This window comes from Myxocyprinus asiaticus, chromosome 30 (assembly GCF_019703515.2).
Source record: "Myxocyprinus asiaticus isolate MX2 ecotype Aquarium Trade chromosome 30, UBuf_Myxa_2, whole genome shotgun sequence".
NCBI lineage: Eukaryota > Metazoa > Chordata > Actinopteri > Cypriniformes > Catostomidae > Myxocyprinus > Myxocyprinus asiaticus.
The window spans coordinates 29,977,872-29,997,541 of NC_059373.1; the positions used below are offsets into that span (position 1 = coordinate 29,977,872).

The 19,670-nt window shown below is 38.9% G+C and overlaps 2 protein-coding genes across 2 annotated transcripts; one reads left to right on the forward strand and one right to left on the reverse strand.

Moving 5' to 3' along the window:
- The first annotated feature begins 633 nt into the window (after positions 1 to 633).
- Positions 634 to 4,151, forward strand: LOC127421277 (anterior gradient protein 2 homolog). The gene is made up of 8 exons (XM_051664178.1): positions 634 to 751; positions 968 to 1,097; positions 1,524 to 1,587; positions 1,787 to 1,839; positions 1,995 to 2,071; positions 2,277 to 2,340; positions 3,556 to 3,639; positions 3,871 to 4,151. Exons 2-8 carry the CDS (start codon positions 977 to 979, stop codon positions 3,918 to 3,920), a joined length of 513 nt encoding a protein of 170 aa, XP_051520138.1. The 5' UTR covers positions 634 to 751; positions 968 to 976; the 3' UTR covers positions 3,921 to 4,151.
- A 306-nt stretch (positions 4,152 to 4,457) lies between these two features.
- LOC127421275 (tetraspanin-13-like) lies at positions 4,458 to 19,233 on the reverse strand. Its single transcript, XM_051664175.1, has 6 exons — positions 19,006 to 19,233; positions 17,139 to 17,306; positions 12,904 to 12,984; positions 8,219 to 8,332; positions 7,860 to 7,970; positions 4,458 to 5,464 (listed from the first exon to the last, which is right to left on the reverse strand). Exons 1-6 carry the CDS (start codon positions 19,066 to 19,068, stop codon positions 5,390 to 5,392), a joined length of 612 nt encoding a protein of 203 aa, XP_051520135.1. The 5' UTR covers positions 19,069 to 19,233; the 3' UTR covers positions 4,458 to 5,389.
- Between the last annotated feature and the right edge of the window lie 437 nt (positions 19,234 to 19,670).

Below are 19,670 nucleotides of genomic sequence, written 5' to 3' on the forward strand. Positions count from 1 at the left end.
AAATGATTGATGGATGGCTTTTCACCAGCAAACTCTACACTTATTCATAGGCATGTTTAGAATCCTGTGCAATACACAGCCTATTATTTTACAGAGATCAGATAAGTTATAATGCACCATGTTTCACTTGAATTGATTGTGTCCAAATGTTCCTTCATGCAGGTAGATTTACTTCAGATAAACTATATATATATATATAATGTTATAATATAAATCATATAAAATGAACAAAAATGCCATGTAAGATATTCCATGTTAATCTGCAAAAGTCACTTTTTTGCATATTATCTTGATGAGATACACCATTTCCTTCCAAAAATGGCCTGCTGAACATAGTATTTCACACAAACAAAACATTTATAAATATGTTTCACCCTCAATAATAATTTGGTTTCTGATTCTAACACGTCATGCCTTAAATTACGAAATCCCATTGATGTACCCAATGACATCACGGATCAGAGCTTAGCCAATCATGAGAAGCCTAATCATATCAGTCTCCTATAATTTACCATGCCTCATTGCTGACCTGTCCTTGGCACGAAGCCAAATAAAAGAGTAAATAGGAAGTTTGCTTACTACATGGGGCAAAATCGTATAAAAATGCAGAATCACATTCCAGAACAGTATAGAGGGGAGGGGCGGAGCCTCTGGTGTGCAGGTGTATAAAGGTTCTACAGGTGAGAGAGAAAGGCAATAGCGGGACAAGGGGACTGAGTCTGAACAAACGCAACAGGGAACCTGAGAATAGGTGAGAACGCATCCAACACACTTTCTCCAACATACTCAAACTAACCCTGTGAATATTAATGGACACTGTGTTTGATATTTCTCAGTAGGCTTCAGTACGGGTTATTTTCTACTATGCTGCAAATACATTGACTGTGGGACTGATGTTAAAACCATGCTTTTTATTCTACTTAGGTCATTTCTAATAGCTTTATATTGATTTATCTTGTTCTTGTAGCTTGTGAAGATGCAGAAAGGACTGTTGTCAGTGCTCTTGGTCCTGGTGGCCTTTTTGTCAGGCTTGGAAGGAAAGCCAGACAAGACCACTGTGAAGAAAGAGAAGAGGATTCCTCAGACTCTCTCCAGAGGTGAGTTTCATTCCTGAAAGATATCATTTTGAGCAACTTTTGCACATTGGCAAAATGATGGTTAAATTGGTGTGCCACAGTGATCTGTAGAGTAAGAAAGTTCCTGTAGCTTAACACCAGCCATGCTAAGTTAATGGGTTCAATTCCCAGGACTGATAATGTGTATACCTTATATGTAAATACCGTAAGTTGCTTTGTCTGCCAAATGCAGAAATATAATGAAATGTAAAAGTATTTATACGTTTATACCAGTCTTTCACGATTTGAAATACTATCCCAGACCTCCTTTTGAGCCATTCTGTTCATAAATTAAATTTGCATGACTGTAATTGCCTATGCAACAGAGAGCAGTCATTATGTACATTAACTATTAATTAAATGTTTGTGTCCAGACTCTATGTTCAGTATTTTTATTTTCCCTCTTAGGCTGGGGTGACCAGTTGATCTGGGCACAGACGTATGAGGAAGCTTTGTTTTGGTCACGCTCCAAGTGAGAAAAGCTCAGATACTTTCCATTTAACCACTACCAATATATACCATATACCACAATCATAGAATTGCAGCGTAGCCTAGCCAATATAGTGTTCAAAAATCTGTTATCATATGCATGTCACTGGTTATATGTGTATAGAAGGTTTATCTGTTGATATTTATATTGCATAAAGTCTATAACCCATGTTATATATTAGGAACAAGCCCCTCATTGTCATTTTTCACTTGGAGGACTGCCCACACAGCCAGGGTAAGGGCTTATATTCTGCTTTTATTTTTTTTGCGGTCAGCTAGTTTTAAATTCTCTGTTTGTCCACTGCTATATTCCTTTGTGAGTTAGGGGGCATTTGAGGTGTAAAAATCCCAAGCAGAACCAATGATTGTCTTATTATTTGAACTCTTTAGCGCTGAAGAAGGCCTTTGCAGAGGATAAAGACATCCAGAAGCTGGTCGATGAGGAATTCGTCATCTTGAATCTGGTGGTGAGTTTACAGTTGATTTCACACAGTTAAAATCTTAAAGGTTAAACATTCAGTGTTTTCAAAGAGATCCTAACAGAAATCGCCATGGTTACTAACACATAAGATAGGATTTTAGAGAAAGGATGTTTCTGTGAGAGGGCCCAGGTCTGTCTCTGTGATCTTCGTAAATGTATGTGAATTAAACTAGCATTCTTGTCATTTGCAGTACGAGACCACAGATAAGCACTTGTCTCCTGATGGCCAGTACGTTCCAAGAATCCTCTTTGTAGGTGAGTGATTCAATCATGAGAGATGTTGAGATTTCTTACATGTTTTCATTGTTTGATTAAAAGTCCATAATTAGACATACATTGAAAATCTGGTATTCAAAGTCAAACAGTAAGTTTTATGATTTTGACTTTTGAAACAAAGAAGCGTTATGTTGTAAAATAAATAAGAAATATTGAAAATGCTGCACTATTTCTAGGTCACTAATCAAATTTATCACATTGCACGTTGACTCCTTAGTACAAAAGGAGGCAAACAAGATGCTCTTTGGAAAATTCTCAAATCAGGTTTTGTACAAATATATGGAGTCCATGCCAAGAATCCCATTGATTTTGATTCCCATGATTGCCAGAATAATTATGTTTAAAATACAGTAAAAATGTACTTTACAGAAAACCTGTACGTTTTACAGTTTAAAACTGTTGTTTTTACAGTATATTTTACAGTGCAGTACCATCGTTTATATTATTAAATGATCAAATTAATAAATTAACCTTCTAAAACTGTACAAATCTGCTGTCACTTTATAATGTATTGTTAATCACCATAAAAATTACAGAAGGGCACATGATGATATGAAGTTCATCAATAGTGGCCCTTCCAGGAGCAATAACCAATAAACATGTCGAGACAGTGCTCAGTGTCACACACAAACACTAAACACCATCAGGGTAACATATGTGAAATTAAAATTATGCAGTAAACATTAACTAAACTACATCAGATATAACACAGAACACCCCAAAGTACATAACTGATATTAAAAATAAGAAGAAACATAACTATTACCATAAAATATAATTGTACGTAATGTGTCACGCAGGGAATTCTGGAAACGCCTGATTATTGTTTTTTACAGTTAAAAGTATATGTACTCTCTTATTAAACATAATTAAAATTTTAACCATTAATTATACGGGAAAATCATACTTTTTTACATCTAAAAAAATATTCTTTTTTTACAACATTTTACCGTAAAACTAAATGTATTGTCTTTTTAAACACATTTTAAAAATGTAACGTATATTTTATGGTAACTACTCGTTAACCAATTTAAAAAAAATTTATGTAGCATTTTTACAGTCTTTTCCCGTTAAAATTACGGACATTTTTTACAGTGTAGACATTAAAGCAAAAGGAGGACATACCAAATACTAAATCAACTTTTCACTCAAACTGATAAGCTGATCATAAAATCCAATTTTCCTGTATTCTAGATCCCTCCATGACTGTTCGAGCTGACATCACTGGCCGCTATTCCAACCGCATGTATGCCTATGAGCCGGCTGACATGAAACTCTGTAAGTCTGACATTCAGAGGGTTTCTGAACAAGTACATTCCTTATTTTTTAACTTAAATTTGCATTATTGTTCGGATAAGCCAAGTCAAATAGCATGCTTACACATACAATAAATAGAATATAAGAAATTATTGAACAAGTAAATTCAATGCCAAAATGATTTATTCTGTGCATTACCCTGTCATGCTAACAGTACTGTTGCTAATCATTTGTTTGCCTTCGCTTCCACAGTGTTAAGCAACATGCAAAGAGCTTTGAAGTTCTTGAAGACAGAGTTGTGAACACAAAGGCATGACCCTTTTGTCCGCAGCCAGGATATTACTTCCCTGAGGTTTACTTTTATTCTGTCATTTGTTTACTGATGGCAAGAGACGCACTGTAAAGCCCTGTACAAATGTTAAACTCGTTCTTTGAGTAGAGTCTGTTACGGACAACCTTCAGGCTTCCATTTTCATTTATTGTATTTTAATGTTTTTTTGAATAAACAAAGTTGTTCGAAAATCCGGTTCTCATTGTAATGTGTGAAAACAGTGAACTGCAATGAACTGTGACTGCTGCGAGTAGGTTAACAGAGTCTCCGGCTAATATCCTGGTGGGAGGGGCCTTGGTTACTGGCAATGTGTTTTCCTGAGTCACCGTGTTGCTTGGTTACAAGCTGCTTTTCTTGGCTTGAAAAAAGCTGACTGTGTGGGCTTCTGATTGGTCAGAGTTTGGAGGAAGTCATTGTCGTAAAATACTTTTTTTGGAAAGGAATTTCAGACGATAAAAGCCTCAACCATAAGTATTGTGGAAGCCTAATAATTATATTGTACAAAAGATAAAATCAGTGAAAGGACAATTGTGTCCTCCAAGCCTTTATTGTTTTCTGCTTTCATTTCAAACACTTGAGAGCATAGTTCACAGAACTATTGGGTACGGATGTACATTTCAATGAGGAAACATGCAAGAAGCCAAAGCAAATCAATCAAGCCAATACAACAAACACACACACACACACACACAATAAAAAAGGCAGATAAACAATTGTGTAATATGAAATCTGAGATCAAACTGTTCAAGGAAACATTCTTCCATCAGCCTATATATGCGATGGTTATGCTTTTGCTTTTGCATACTAATGTGAAGTATAATCCAAATAATGTGCCTAGGTTTCTCGGCAAGTGTGTTTATTGGTAGAAAACCATGTTTATGTGTTTTATTGGAACGTAGTGATTCTGAGCAACTTTTCTTTTCTCTATATCAGTGATGCTAACTGGTAGCGTGTCGTTTTGTTATAAGTAATGCATCGTACAACTGAATATATTAAGTGCGACAGCCAATCAGAGTGTAAATATTGTCATGCTCACACACTGCCAGTCTTGATCACTGCAGCTCATATTTTATTTATACCAAATAAAAAAACTGCAATCTTATAACCAAATGGTCTTTGCAGTTTAGCCCATTAGTGTCTCATATGCATACTGCATATTGATATTTGGTGTACTGGTGCAATGTTTTTCATTCAGAGGAATTCTTCAAACAAAAGTACAGCATCATAATGTACAATGCTGTCACACTGTACTCTTGAAAAATCCAAAACATTATACTGTATATATTTATATATAGCAGCTAGAACACACAGGCTGGTCTCCTCTTCGGTAAAATCAAATACACACTCCCCTTAAATAAAGTTTCAATAAGAATCCCAGTGGTTAGACAAGTGCTCACGACAAATCAAGTGAAATCATCACAGGAATCGAGCCTGGAGGGGTTACAGGAAGGCACTGGGATTCGCCCGCGGGTCTTTTTGGTTTCTGTATCTGTATGCCAGCCAAACACCCAGGATCTGAAAGAAGCAGATCAACAGGAGATAAAATATAAGGACTATGCTTGACAATGATGGAAAGTCTGATTAAGGCCACATACACACTAATCCTCACGTCATCAGTATCCAAAGTACAAGCTAACCACATTGGAATAAGTGTGTAAATGTAGGTGGGTCTGTAATACAAGCGTTAAAATGTCCAGTTTTTCAAATAATGCGTTAGAGTAAAAGTGTTTCGATATCATAACATAGCAGTGTGTGAGTAATAGTACAAAAAATACAGTACGTGTTTATAAAGTCATAATCAGGTCTTGATTTGTGTTAAAGTAAATAAAACGCACAGATTGCAAATGTAGTTATACAAATCAATTCAAATGAATTAACCTTCATGATTATTTAGAACTTTCTCTTTCTTTCGAGTTCATAAAACTGGCACCTTTTAAGTAACCTGAATAGTTTTATTGTACTGAGTTTAATTCACTTTTTTTATTTTACTTTTAAAACTTTTTTAAATATTTAAACTCTTTAAATTTACAGGAACTTAAATTTAACTTTGTGCAAGATTAATGTAAAAGTGGAAGTCTTGTCAGTATTTAATCTTGTGTTATTTAGAAGAGTTTCTGTTATGTTGGAGTTTTGGGGGTTACCATTATGGTGAACAGTAATGCTTGAGTTTAGGATGAGGACAGGTACAGTATGTCAAGCTTACCCATTGAGTGACTGTTATATTAATTAAAGCATAGTGTTTTAAATTTGCATGCATTCAGCATGTTAACATTCACTGTATTAGCAAGTACTAGCTAATTATGTTCCTTCTCCTTGAAGAATTTGCTTTGAGGTTACATAGTAATCTTAAAGGGATAGTTGACCCAATGAAAATGAAAATTCTCCCATCATTTTACTCATCCTCATGCCATTCCAGATGTCTATGACTTTCTTCTGCAAAACACAAATGGAGATTTTTAAAAGAATATTTCAGCTTTGTTGCTCCTCACAGTGCAAAGTGAATGGTGACCAGAAATGTGAAGCTCCAAAAAGCACATAAAGGCATCATACAAGTAATCCATAAGACTCCAGTAGGTTAATCCATGTTTTCAGAAGTGATATGATAGGTCTGGGTGAGAAACAGATAAAAATGTAAGTCCTTTTTTAACTGTAAATCTACACTTTCACTTCCACATTCTGGTGTGGAAGTGACTTTCACATTCACCCACCTACCTGGTTGGTGCTGGTAACAGGTGGAGATTTGTTGTAAAAAAGGACTAAAATATTGATCTGTTTCTCAACCACACCTATAATATCACTCCAGTAGATATAGATTTAACCACTGGAGTCATATGGATTACTTTTCTGCCTCCTTTGTGTCATTTTTGGACCTTCAAAGTTTTGGTCACCATTCACTTGCATCGTGAGGACCAACAGAGCTGAGATCTTCTAAAAATCTTCATTTGTGTTCTGCAGAAGGAAGAGTCATAGACATCTGGGATGGCATGAGGGTGAGTAAATAATGAGAGAATTTTATGCTGAACTATCCCTTTAAATTCAGCCAAAGAGTTAAATTTGAAGTTGCGCAACATGTATGAGTTAGCTTATGCAATATTTCGAGTCAAGAGCAATTAACATGCATGTGTTTAGTAAAGATCATACTTGGAGTATATTAACTTAAAAAATTTGATGTAACTGATTGCCTAAATTTGTTTAGTTCTGTTAATTTATTAGGGAATTTTGGCTATCTATAAAATGAATTTAACATCAAATACAAAAGTAGCTGTAAATAATGCACAAGATATCATTAATAACAATTAATAATCACAATAAATGGTCTGCAAGAATACATTGTATATTAGTGGCCAATGTTTGATTATTCAGAATCTATTTTATTATTTTTTTTCAAGATTGGAAATTCATATGCACACTCCAAAAAATATTTTAGCCTATTTTTAAGACATTCAAATTGTATTTTGTATTGTTTAACAAAATTAAATCAATGAAACGCATATTTGTTTTTATCAAAGATTACTTAGTTAAATCTGATGGTATTTTTATTTTTTTTGTGCACCTCATATTAGTTATGAGCTACACGTTCAACAACACTCAGCTGTGAGACAGTCAATAAAGAACTAATCTGACAACTACAGTGTCCACAGAGGCACAAAACTCAAACTAAACTCATAACTGGATAGGCTAAGAAAATAATTTTATGAAATATATTACATATTAGGTAAAATATATAGAAATTTGAATTTCATTGGAATTTACTCAGGGGCATTTTTGCCACACAATTTAAGTATCTGGGGCATTTTTTGTTACTGTCAGAGGCATTTTGCCCCATGCCCTGGTTAATTTCTCCCCTGATTACAGTTTTAGAGGCTACAAAAGTGTTGTATGAATGACAGATGAGAGAAAAGAAGTTGACCTCAGTGAAGCTGAAGAAGAGTCCAATTCCTCCAACGAAGCGCAGCACTTCACCAGCGTGCTCCTGGATCTTTGCTGCACATGTAGTGCATGTGCTATAATGAAAGCAGGGCTGCACAGGGACAAAACCAACACACAGACAGAAACATTGAGTTATTATATCTAGAAAAATACTGTAATTGCACAAATTAATGTCAGACACTAATATGCTTTCAAGTCAAACAAATATTTAACAAACCATAATCAGTATTAAAAAAATATGCAAATAATTAGCTCAGTCATTGTCATCCACATGGGTGCCATTTATATAATTTGGCATTTGCAAAAGAACATTTAGAAGTGAGTGTGTGTGTTACTTACAGCAGCACAGCTTCCACTGTTGTCCATACTAGAGTAGCCACAGCAGTTCAAGCTCTTCTCCACATCCCTTTGAGTGGTCAGTGAATTATTCCAGCCCACCTCCAACAGGTGATTCTACAAACAGGGATGAAAACACAACATGACAGAAAACACAAACATGAGTGACAGACCCCATTTATTTAACAGATTTGGAGGCATAGAGAAGCATAAAGGGGTGGTCAGACTAGGCTTTGAGCACACAACATTTTTCCAATTTTTAGGATATGATATCATACAGGAGGGCTTCTGGTGTAAGTAATGAATCACAAATAATAAATAATATTATTAAAAAATGTTTTAAATATATTGTCTACTCACTTTCCTGCAACAATAAATCTCACAGCTTTGAAAAATGTATCCTTTGAATTGAGCCATGAGGTCTCCGATTGGTCGTGCTTCCTCTTGACGTACGAATTCACGGTTCAGATTTCACCAAGCTTGAACTTTGGTACGCAGCGTTGTACGAAACTTTTTCGCACGAGCTTACGTTTCCGCTCTACTGCATGGAGTGAATGGAATGCGAAGTGTAGTGTGACCGCCCCTAAAGGCTTCTTAAAGGAATATTCTTGGTTTAATACAAGTTAAGCTTAATCAACAGCATTTGTGACATAATCTTCATTACCACAATTGGTCCCACCTTTTCTTAAAAAAAAATAAAAAATTGAGGTTACAGTTAGACACTTTCAAAGGAAGTGAATGTAAATTATCCCAAAATAAAAAAAAAATACATATATTTAAGGAGGGAACCAAACGTCTAGGTTACTGAGCCCCAAACACCTCTGATCTTTTAGAAAAGGCCAATGAAAATTGATGAGTGGAATTTGCATGCCACTCCCCCGGACATACTGGTATAAAAGGAGCTGGCATGCAACCACTCATTCAGGTTTTGTGCTGAGGAGTCAAGACAGAGTCCCGGCAATCACAGAGGGTAGTTCAGTGTTGTGGCAGGAGGGACACAATGTCTCGTTCCCTCCATCAGGGAACGGGGGTTACAACAGTAAACTAGACGTTCCCTATCTGTCACTCAATCGACATTGTGTCTATGTAGTGACACTAGGGGTCCCTATACGAAACACCACAAACAGCTGAACTGTGTAACGTGGATCGGCGGTGCAGGTGCAGGCAGGCCACTGCGTGCCAAGTAACAAGTGCACCGGCCCCATCGTAACCTTCCCAAGCCCCGTGTACGTCGTAAGGACCCTCGCCCCTCGAAAGCATAAAAGGGGGGGTCAGACGTGCCCACAATGGGAACAGGCCGTGCCAGCTGGGTCTGCCTTTTCTCTTCTTTCTTCTCCCGGAGAAAGAACTCGCTTGATTCCAGCTGGGGCCAAATGTATTGCATCGGGGTAGGTGTCCTTGGAAAAAGACACTGCAGAGACCACACCCTGCCTGAAGGGGAGGTAATTGTGTGGAAATATGTCACATGGTCTCACCGAGTCTTGTCGGCAGTGTCGCATGTGGAGAAGTCCTCGTGGTAGGTCCTACCCAGAGGGGATGGGGCTCTACAAACATGGCGACTGGTGGCAGAGGGAACTCTGCCCAAGGGGAGACACGGGTCTACCGTACCATGGAAGATTACATCATATGGGGTTACCAACAGGGAACCAATGCATATGAGCGCCTATCCCAGTACAGGGGCTGACCTGAACAGGGCATACTGACACATGTACTGGGCCTGGTGTCGAATTCCTCTGCCGAATTTGCTTGCCGCAGGTGGTGAGGGAGGAATCCAGGGTTCATCGATCCCGGGAACTCACATGGATGAAAGAGCACACGTCTTCCCCTGGAGAAGGGGAAAGGCACTTGTGTGCCAGCGGTACACCTGGCCAGTTGTCCCGCCAATTACCTGTTTGTACCTGACAACACACGGGATGAAACCGGCTCAACCCGGAGATTGTAGAACCTCGCGAAGGTATTGGGTGTTGCCCAGCCCGCTGCTCTACAGATGTCTGTTAGAGAGGTGCCATTGGCCAAGGCCCAGGAGGAGGCTACACTCCTATTAGAGTGCGCTCGTAGTCCCAGAGGGGATGGTGCACCCTGGACCTGGTATGCCAATGTGATGGTGTCCAGAATCCAGTGGGCAATCCTCTGTTTGGAGACAGTGTTCCCCTTCTGCTGTCCCCCAAAACAGACAAAGAGCTGCTTGGAGCATCTAAAGCTCTCCGTGCGGTCCAAATAGATACGCAAAGCATGTACCGGACACAGCAATGACAAGGCTGGGTCTGCCTCCTCCCAGGGCAGCGCTTTTGGTTCACCACCTGATCTTTAAAGGGGGTAGTGGGAACCTTAGGCACACAGCCTGGCCGGGGTCTCAGGATCATGTCAGAGTACGCTGGACCGAACTCTAGGCACGTATCGCTGACAGAGAATGCTTGCAGGTCCCCAACCCTCTTGATGGAGGTGAGCGCAGTCAGGAGGGCCATCTTCAAGGAGAGGGCTTTTAGCTCAACCAACGGTTGATGACCCAGAGAGTTAGGAAAGTGCTCTTTTTTGAAAATGTGGGAACTCAATAAAAAAGGGAACCAAGGATTCTCCCTCCGGCCCTCCACTGGGAGATGGAGTGGTCTGTCTACCACCTCCAAATGTGGCGCGATTCTCCTCACCTTTGGGTTGTCCGTCTCAGGGGCACTTAGAAGCCTTCCTATGGTTCTTGGTTGCGGGGTGTGAGACGGGGGACGTCAACTTCCTGTGGGGAGCTCTACGCCGGGGCCGAGTCGCTGGCTCAAGCTGTGGTGGAGCCGATGTTGCCGCTGCAGGAAGTTCGCCGTGGTGACGGGCAGATGGGGTTCACGATCTTGAACCACGGTGGAGCAAGATTTACATTTACATTTACATTTATGCATTTGGCAGATGCTTTTATCCAAAGTGACTTACAGTGTACTTATTACAGAGACAATCCCCCTGGAGCAACCTGGAGTTAAGTGCCTTGCTCAAGGACACAATGGTGGTGGCTGTGGGGATTGAACCGGCAGCCTTCTGATTACCAGTTATGTGCTTTAGTCCACTACGCCACCACCACTCTGTGCTGGATGGCCTCCATCTCACACTTGTGCAGCTCTTTCAATGCCTTGGCATGGTGGACCTGCAGGAGGGCCATGGCATGCAGAGCGTGGCACTGTAAGCCTTCGCTGTCAGAGACAACGTAGTCTTACAGGCCTTGGATGGGAGCCTAGGATGGTTCTGCCAGGTGGCGGCGCTCTGCGGGCACAAGTGTACCGCAATCGCCTGCTCTACCTGGGGAATGTCCGTGTAGCTCCTGGCCGCCCCGCCGTCGAGGGTGGTGAGAGCAGCAGAACTCGAAAGCCCAGTCCAGGCAGTGAAAGTTGCCCGCCGCCACTTCGTGAGTTCTTCATGCACTTCCAGGAAGAAAGGCACTGGGGCAGAATGTGGCTGTGAGCGGCGCTCCGATCCCAGGAACCAATCATCTAGCCGCCAGGGTTCAGGGCAGGGTGGAGGGTTCCACTCTAGCCTGACGCATGTGGCAGCCCGGGCAAGCATGGCCGTCAGCTCGGCGTCAGCCTCAGACTGGGTGACCACACCCAAAGGCGGAAGCCCAGCCGAGTCCTCCGCATCGGACTGAAGCAGCCTTTCTCCAATGCTGCTTTCGAGATCTCATCCTCTCCCTGAGCGCCGAATGAGAGCTCAAACCCGCGGGCTGCCTGACTCATCCCAGAACTCAACCGGGGAGCACGAGCGTGCTGGGGAATGGGAGGTCCATGGGGATTCACCCGGCGGAGTGACTTCCATTAAAGTCCCCAAATCGCCCCCAGCGCTATCCGTCGCAGTCTTGTGCCCGTGGGCAGAAGAACTGCGGCTGGAGTGGCTTTCCCTCTGAGGAAGGAAAGCCACGATCGCAACGTGGCCATGGTCATGTTCTTGCAGTGCGGGCATGAACCATCCCCGAACGCTGTCTCAGCATGTCTGGAGCCCAGACATGTAAGGCAGCGATCGTGACCATCAGAAGCGGAGAAATAACGACTGCAACTAGGAACTGCACATAACCGGAAAGGCATCTTTAAAAAGACGCTTTCCGTCAGTGCCCACTATTTTAGAGGACATATATGCTGTTTTAGCGCTCCTCACGTGCTGCCGAAGCGCCCAGGGGCATTCTCCGCACTTATCTGTGCGAGAGGGGAGAAACCACTGTGCGCCATAGAATCCAACAGCCGCGTGAGACAGTTTGCTTTCTTTACAGAGGCGAATGGATTGGCAGTGGAATACAGCAACACCGCTCAACTCCGAAGAGAAAATCTGAATGAGTGGTTGCATGCTAGCTCCTTTTATACCCGTATATCCGGGGGAGTGGCATGCAAATTCCACTCGCCAATTTTCATTGGCCTTTTCTCAAAATCAGAGGTGTTTGGGGCTCCCAAGAGTGACCCCTAGTGTCACTACATCGACACAACATTGAGTGAGTGACAGATAGGGAACCTCATTTAAAGGGACAACTATACTATGAAGACTTGGGGTTGGGTTCTTTTGACTTGGGCCAGTGAGCAACCTCCCTAGCAACACCCTAGTGAAAAATTAAAAATTATGAGTGAGAATATATAATAATAATAATAATAATAATGATTATTATTATTATAATAAATACATATTATACATATATACTGTATATATTGAATCAGAGTAATTTCTCTTACCTGCTGGTCTTCATTGATAGCCAGACATGCACTGGACACTGAAAACTGAACTACAAACACCAGAAACAGGATAATCATGTACTATTGTCAGTGAATTAAGGTTTGAAATAGAAAATACAATGTAGAAATATTCATAGAGAAACAAAAACATATAAATATTTTTTCACTGCGACAGACGGACGGACAGACACATAGATAGATAGAAAAGAAAGAGTGATAGACAGACAGAGCGACAGACAGATAGATAGATAGATGATAGATAAGAGTGATAGATAGATAGAAAAGAAAGAGTGATAGAGAGATAGAAAAGTGACAGACAGACAGACAGACAGATAAATAGATAGATAGACAGATAGATAGATAGACAGACAGACACATATATAAAAGAAAGAGTGATAGATAGATAGATAGATAGAAAGAAAAGAGTGATATATAGATAGATAGAAAAGAGAGTGACAGACAGACAAATCGATAGATAGAAAAGAAAGAGTGATAGATAAAGTGACAGACAGACAGATAGAAAAGTGATAGATAGACAGACAGACAGACAGATACAAAAGAAAAAGTAATAGATAAATAGAAGAGTGATAGATAGATAGATAGATAGATAGATAGATAGATAGAAAAGAAAGTGACAGACAGACAAATAGATAGAAAAGAAAGAGTGATAGACAGAAAAGAATGAGTGAGACACAGACAGATCGAAAAGAGTGACATAGATAGATAGAAAGAGTGATAGAGAGATAGAAAAGAGTGATACACAGACAGAAAAGAAAGAGTGATAGATAGACAGACATACAGACAGATAGATTGAAAAGATAGATAGACAGATAGATAGATAGATAGATAGATAGAAAAAAGAAAGTGATATACAGACAGACAGACATATAGATAGATAGATAGATAGAGTGACAGATAGACAGATAAGAAAGTGACAGACAGACAGATAGAAAGATAGAGTAAGAGATAGATAAGAAAGTGACAGACAGACACACAGATAGATAGAAAAGAAAGTTATAGACAGAAAAGAATGAGTGAGACAGACAGACAGACAGATAGAAAAGCAAGAGTTATGATAGATAGATAGATAGATAAGAAAGAGTGAGACAGATAGATAGAAAAGAAAGAGTGATAGATATATAGATAAGAGTGACAGACAGACAGACAGACGGAAAAGAAAGTGTGACAGACAGAAAAGAATGAGTGAGACAGACAAACAGACAGACAGATAGACAACCAGATGATAGATAGATAGATAAATAGATAGATAGATAAGAAAGAGTGATAGATAGATTGAAAAGAAAGAGTGATAGATAGATAGAAAAGAAAGAGTGATAGATAGACAAACAGACAGATAGAAAGATAGATAGATAGAGTGATAGACAGAAAAGAATGAGTGACAGACAGACAGATAGATAGTTATAGATATATAGATAGATCGACAGAAAAGAAAGTGATAGATAGATAGATAGATAGAAAAGAAAGAGATAGATAGATAGATAGATAGATAGATAGATAGATAGATAGGAAGTCAGAAGTTTACATACACTTAGGTTGAAGTCATTAAAACTCATTTTTTAACCACTCCACAGATTTCATATTAGCAAACTATAGATTTGTCGTTTGGGACATCTACTTTGTGCATGACACAAGTAATTTTTCCAACAACTGTTTAAAGACAGATTGTTTCACTTTTGATTGACTATATCACAACTCCAGTGAGTCAGAAGTTTACATACACCAAGTTAACTGTGCCTTTATGCAGCTTGGGAAATTCCAGAAAATTATGTCAAGTCTTTAGGCAATTAGTCAATTAGCTTCTGACAGGCTAATTGGCATCAATTGGAGGTGTACCTGTGGATGTATTTAAGGCCTACCTTCAAACTCAGTGCCTCTTTGCTTGACATCATTGGAAAATCAAAAGAAATCAGCCAAGACCTCAGAAAAAAAACAACTGTGGACCTGAACAAGTCTGGTTCATCCTTGGGAGCAATTTCCAAATGCCTGAAGGTACCACGCTCATCTGTACAAACAATAGTACGCAAGTATAAACACCATGGGACCACACAGCTATCATACCGCTCAGGAAGGAGACGCATTCTGTCTCCTAGAGATGAACGTAGTTTGTTGTGAAAAGTGCAAATCAATCCCAGAACAACAACAAAGGACTTTATGAAGATGCTGGAGGAAACAGGTAGACAAGTATCTATATCCACAGTAAAACGAGTCCTATATCGACATAACCTGAAAGGCTGCTCAGCAAGGAAGCAGCCACTGCTCCAAAACTGCCATAAAAAAGCCAGACTACAGTTAGCAAGTGCACATAGGGACAAAGAACTTTTTGTCCTCTGGTCTGATGAAACAAAAATTTAACTGTTTGGCCATAATGACCATTGTTATGTTTGGAGGAAAAAGGGTGAGGCTTGCAAGCCGAAGTACACCATGCCAACCATGAAGCATGGTGGCAGCATCATGCTGCAGGAGGGACTGGTGCACTTCACAAAATAAATGGCATCATGAGGAAGAAAATTTATGTGGATATATTGAAGCAACATCTCAAGACATCAGCCAGGAAGTTAAAGCTCGGTTGCAAATGGGTCTTCCAAATGGACTATGACCCCAAGCATACCTCCAAAGTTGTGGCAAAATGACTTAAAGACAACAAAATCAAGGTATTGGAGTGGCCATCGCAAAGCCCTGACCTCAATCCGATAGAAAATTTGTGGCAAATCCATATTTGTGAACACTGACCCAAAGAGAAATGACCCCTTGAGTTTTTGCTTGAACAAGTGTAAGATTATCTGATTATAACGTTGTCTTTGTAACGTATTGAAAAGAGTGCAGAGATCAATCAAGTGTAATGAGGTAGGATATCTACAAATCCAGAACCAAGGCAGTATGTGACACTGCCAAAACAGATTGACACGAGGAAACAGGACCCAACTGGGATACTATGCTACTGTGTGTGTGTGTATGTACTGGGTGAAACCAGAACCGCTCATCGGCATCAAGCCCTGACCTCAATCTGATAGAAAATTTGTGGGCAGAACTGAAAAAGCATGTGCGAGCAAGGAGGCCTAAAATCCTGACTCAGTTACACCAGTTCTGTCTGGAGGAATGGGCCAAAATTCCAGCAACTTATTGTCAGAAGCTTGTGGAAGGCTACCCAAAATGTTTGACCCAGTTTAAACAATTACTAACAAAGTGTATGTAAACTTCTGACCCACTGGGAATGTGATGAAAGAAATAAAAGCTGAAATAAATCATTCTCTCTACTATTATTCTGACATTTCACATTCTTAGTAGTGATCCTAACTGACCTAAGACAGGGAATATTTTCTACGATTAAATGTCAGGAATTGTGAAAAACTGAGTTTAAATGTATTTGGCTAAGGTGTATGTAAACTTCTGACTTCAACTGTAGATAGAAAAGAAAGTGATAGACAGACACCACAAAAAGACAAACTAAACTGCACATCTTTGTGCATCTCCTCTTGGAATTCCTTAATAAATTGCAGAAACAGACAGAATTGCATTACATTAAGAATTATGAAAAAATACAAACATGATTAATTCCACCTAAGAAATGAATTATACTGAAATATCTCTTGAGAGATTACTGGAATAATCGTATAATCATTACTACCTGGCCTCCAGGGTAAGAGAGTGTAATGATAAATTAGCTTTTTTCTGGATATTTCAGTAATGCCTCAAATTCATCTTCAGTTCATTTGATTATATGTGTGCGTAACAAGAGAGAGAGTTTTACAGTACAAGTACATTGATGGGCATTCTCATTTGTCATGTTAACTGCACCACTCTATGGTCACAGAGTGAAATGCATTACAAGAGTAGATTATAATCTTGTCACACTGTGAAAAGCAATGAAGAAAAACAGGAAATGAAAACAATAAATGTGTGCATTTTCTAAAGAGTATATCATGTCAAGAAATTCAGTTGGTGCCTTGTTTTTAATAGAGGCCTGATAAATGTGAATACATACATAATATTCTATTCGTACGAGGTCAAATTTTAAATACTATTTATATATTAAATATAATATAATATGCCAATAAATGTATATTCATTATGTGTCCAGTGGTATCCAGAATCATTCACATGGCTCTTATTGCATACACATAAAAAATGAACATGAATGAAAAATATTAATTCATATATATCATGTCTAAAGTTGTTGTAAAACAATTTCTATGGTTGATTGCAGTAAAGGATACGAAGAACAGCAGAACCTGGTGGTGCTTTATGGCACCAAGAAGACCAGCGAGAGCAACAAAGAAGAGGAAAACTCCCACTCCGATGATGCCGCCCACCACCTGGAAGCTCGACACCAGCCCAAAACATTTCCCCCAGGCAGCGATGCCAATCATCAGCAAACTCACCATCTGAAGTCAGTGAGGAGCGAGGAGAAATCATTAGGGATGGAAACAGGCATAAAGAAAACAAAGAACTTACTGATTGTAAATAACAATAACAGGGTCATTCTTAGGAAACAGTGCAATTTGTGCATGAAAGTTATAGGATTTTAAGGTTACTGATAAACTTCAAGAAATCATATTTCCCCCACCTCTGGCCCAAAAACGTACACCATAGACATTACTGGAGGACCACCAGGGACTGGGTCTCTCCCTTAATTATGATGTCAGAAAGATCTAAGCATTATTTTTAAAGGGGGAAATGGGTTGAACAAAGTGGGGGGACAATGACAAATCCTCCATTTTCCAAAAAAGGCAAAAATGTGGACAGTAAAAGCACAATATTTTAATTTAAATAAAAGCTAAATTTAGTAAGAATTCCATTTTGTTTTATTCGAAATTTTACATTAAAATGTAGTGATATTAAATGAGCACATGTAGCCTAAATTGATTTATATATAAAAATAGAATTAACATTTAATTAAAATAATTATTTGTCATTACCAAGTAAACAGAGTTAAATCTAGCAAATAGTGTGACTGAATTCAGTATCCTATTAAAAGGAATATATAAGGAAGTGATTTTAACACATTAAAGCCACATAAAACAGATATTTTGTTGCACTAAAATCATGTTAACATATAACATGTTTATGTCTTATGGCTAAGACTTTTGTATTTTAAATGTAAATGGACTGGCCCCATTCATTTCCAAGTGCCTTTTTTTCAATAAACAAGGGACAAGTCGAATTTATATATATATATATATATATATATATATATATATATATATATATATATATATATAGGTTATCAAAATTATGCCATAATTGCTGTCGATTAATACAACACAAAGCTTAACTTGCATTGAACCCGGAATATTCCTTTAATTTCCTGTCAAGTCATGGGGACACAAATGGCATTTGAGTGAATGACCTAACAACAGCTGTGATGTGTTACTTTAGCAGTAACATAAGACAAGCCTTCAGTCACATTAGGACACAAAATATAGAAGAAATTAATTCATCAGAACCACGAAATTGTTAAAAAAAAAAAAAAACACATTTTTTTTTTTTTTCAGATATACAATCAGTAACAGCTGCAGGTGTTTGTGGCAGACCAAAGTCATCATTTTGGGAAGGTAAATCCATATTGTGAACATTGACCCAAAGAGAAATGACCCCTTGAGTTTTTGCTTGAACAAGTGTAAGATTATCTGATTATAACGTTGTCTTTGTAACGTACTGAAAAGAGTGCAGAGCTCAGTCAAGTGTAATGAGGTAGGATATCTACAAAACCAGAATAAAGGCAGTATGTGACACTGCCAAAACAGATTGAGAGTTGCGAGGAAACAGGACCCAACTGGGATACTATGCTACTGTGTGTGTGTGTGTGTGTGTGTGTGTGTGTGTGTGTGTGTGTGTGTGTGTGTGTGTGTGTGTGTGTGTGTGTGTGTGTGTGTGTACTGGGTGAAACCAGAACAGCTCATCGGCCTCATTCCATAGAGAATCACTCTAAATAATTCATATGAGGACTCCTACAACAAGGACTGTATTTAAGCTACACAGAAACATCTCTTGTATGATCATTTGTAAAGCAGCTCTGAAAATATTATAATGAAGGCTGATAAAGATGTTCCATATGGTAACTTTCTCGCATTGGTTACTCACAACATAGAGGATGTTGAGCGCGCACAGGGAATTCTTGGAGCAGGTGAATCCAGCGCAGCCCATCTTGATTGTTTTTGTTTTTCTCCGACAAACGCGTTCAGTTGTGTAAATGTATGTTGCTGTAAATATTCGTTACATGACAAGCAAATCGAACAATTAAAGAGAAGAAATTGTTGTTAAGCAACGAGAAAATGTGGTTCAGACCAGTTCACAGTGAACGCTGATGCACGAAAGGTTGCCAGATCCCTTCAAAGAAATCCCTCCCTTCTGTTTAGGAAGAAAATTGTCTTCTTAGAGCTGCTCGCATAAATCTAGACGGCAGAGACCATGTCCTTTTTGAGTCAAGAGGATTTTGAGTGCAAAACGTAAAAAAATAAAATAAAATAAAAATTATATATATATATATATAAAATAATAATTTGATAATACATTTAGTTAATCATCCATGAATTTCAAGCCAATATTGCTTGAAACCTGTATGACGTTGATCCCCATTAGTGATGGGAAGATCAGATCATCAGGACTTGGATCTTTGAGTCTTGTTCAGCAAAATGAACAAAGCTTTATTCAAGTTATTTCGTTCATTTCATTCATTTGAGCAGAATTAAATTAAAATGTTACATTTTCAATAACCAAATCTCCCCAAACACGTCTACTTACGCAAA

What these genes read in the sequence shown, in the direction of transcription:
- LOC127421277 (XM_051664178.1), top strand. Translation starts at nt 977, where the DNA reads ATGCAGAAAGGACTGTTGTCAGTGCTCTTGGTCCTGGTGGCCTTTTTG. An exon ending in TTGTTTTGGTCACGCTCCAA is followed by an intron (nt 1,588 to 1,786) that starts GTGAGAAAAGCT and finishes GTTATATATTAG; the next exon opens with GAACAAGCCCCTCATTGTCA. An exon ending in TCCAAGAATCCTCTTTGTAG is followed by an intron (nt 2,341 to 3,555) that starts GTGAGTGATTCA and finishes CCTGTATTCTAG; the next exon opens with ATCCCTCCATGACTGTTCGA.
- LOC127421275 (XM_051664175.1), bottom strand. Translation starts at nt 19,068, where the DNA reads ATGGGCTGCGCTGGATTCACCTGCTCCAAGAATTCCCTGTGCGCGCTC. An exon ending in CGCTCAACATCCTCTATGTT is followed by an intron (nt 17,307 to 19,005) that starts GTGAGTAACCAA and finishes CACTGACTTCAG; the next exon opens with ATGGTGAGTTTGCTGATGAT. An exon ending in ACCAGGTTCTGCTGTTCTTC is followed by an intron (nt 12,985 to 17,138) that starts GTATCCTTTACT and finishes CACTGACAATAG; the next exon opens with TACATGATTATCCTGTTTCT.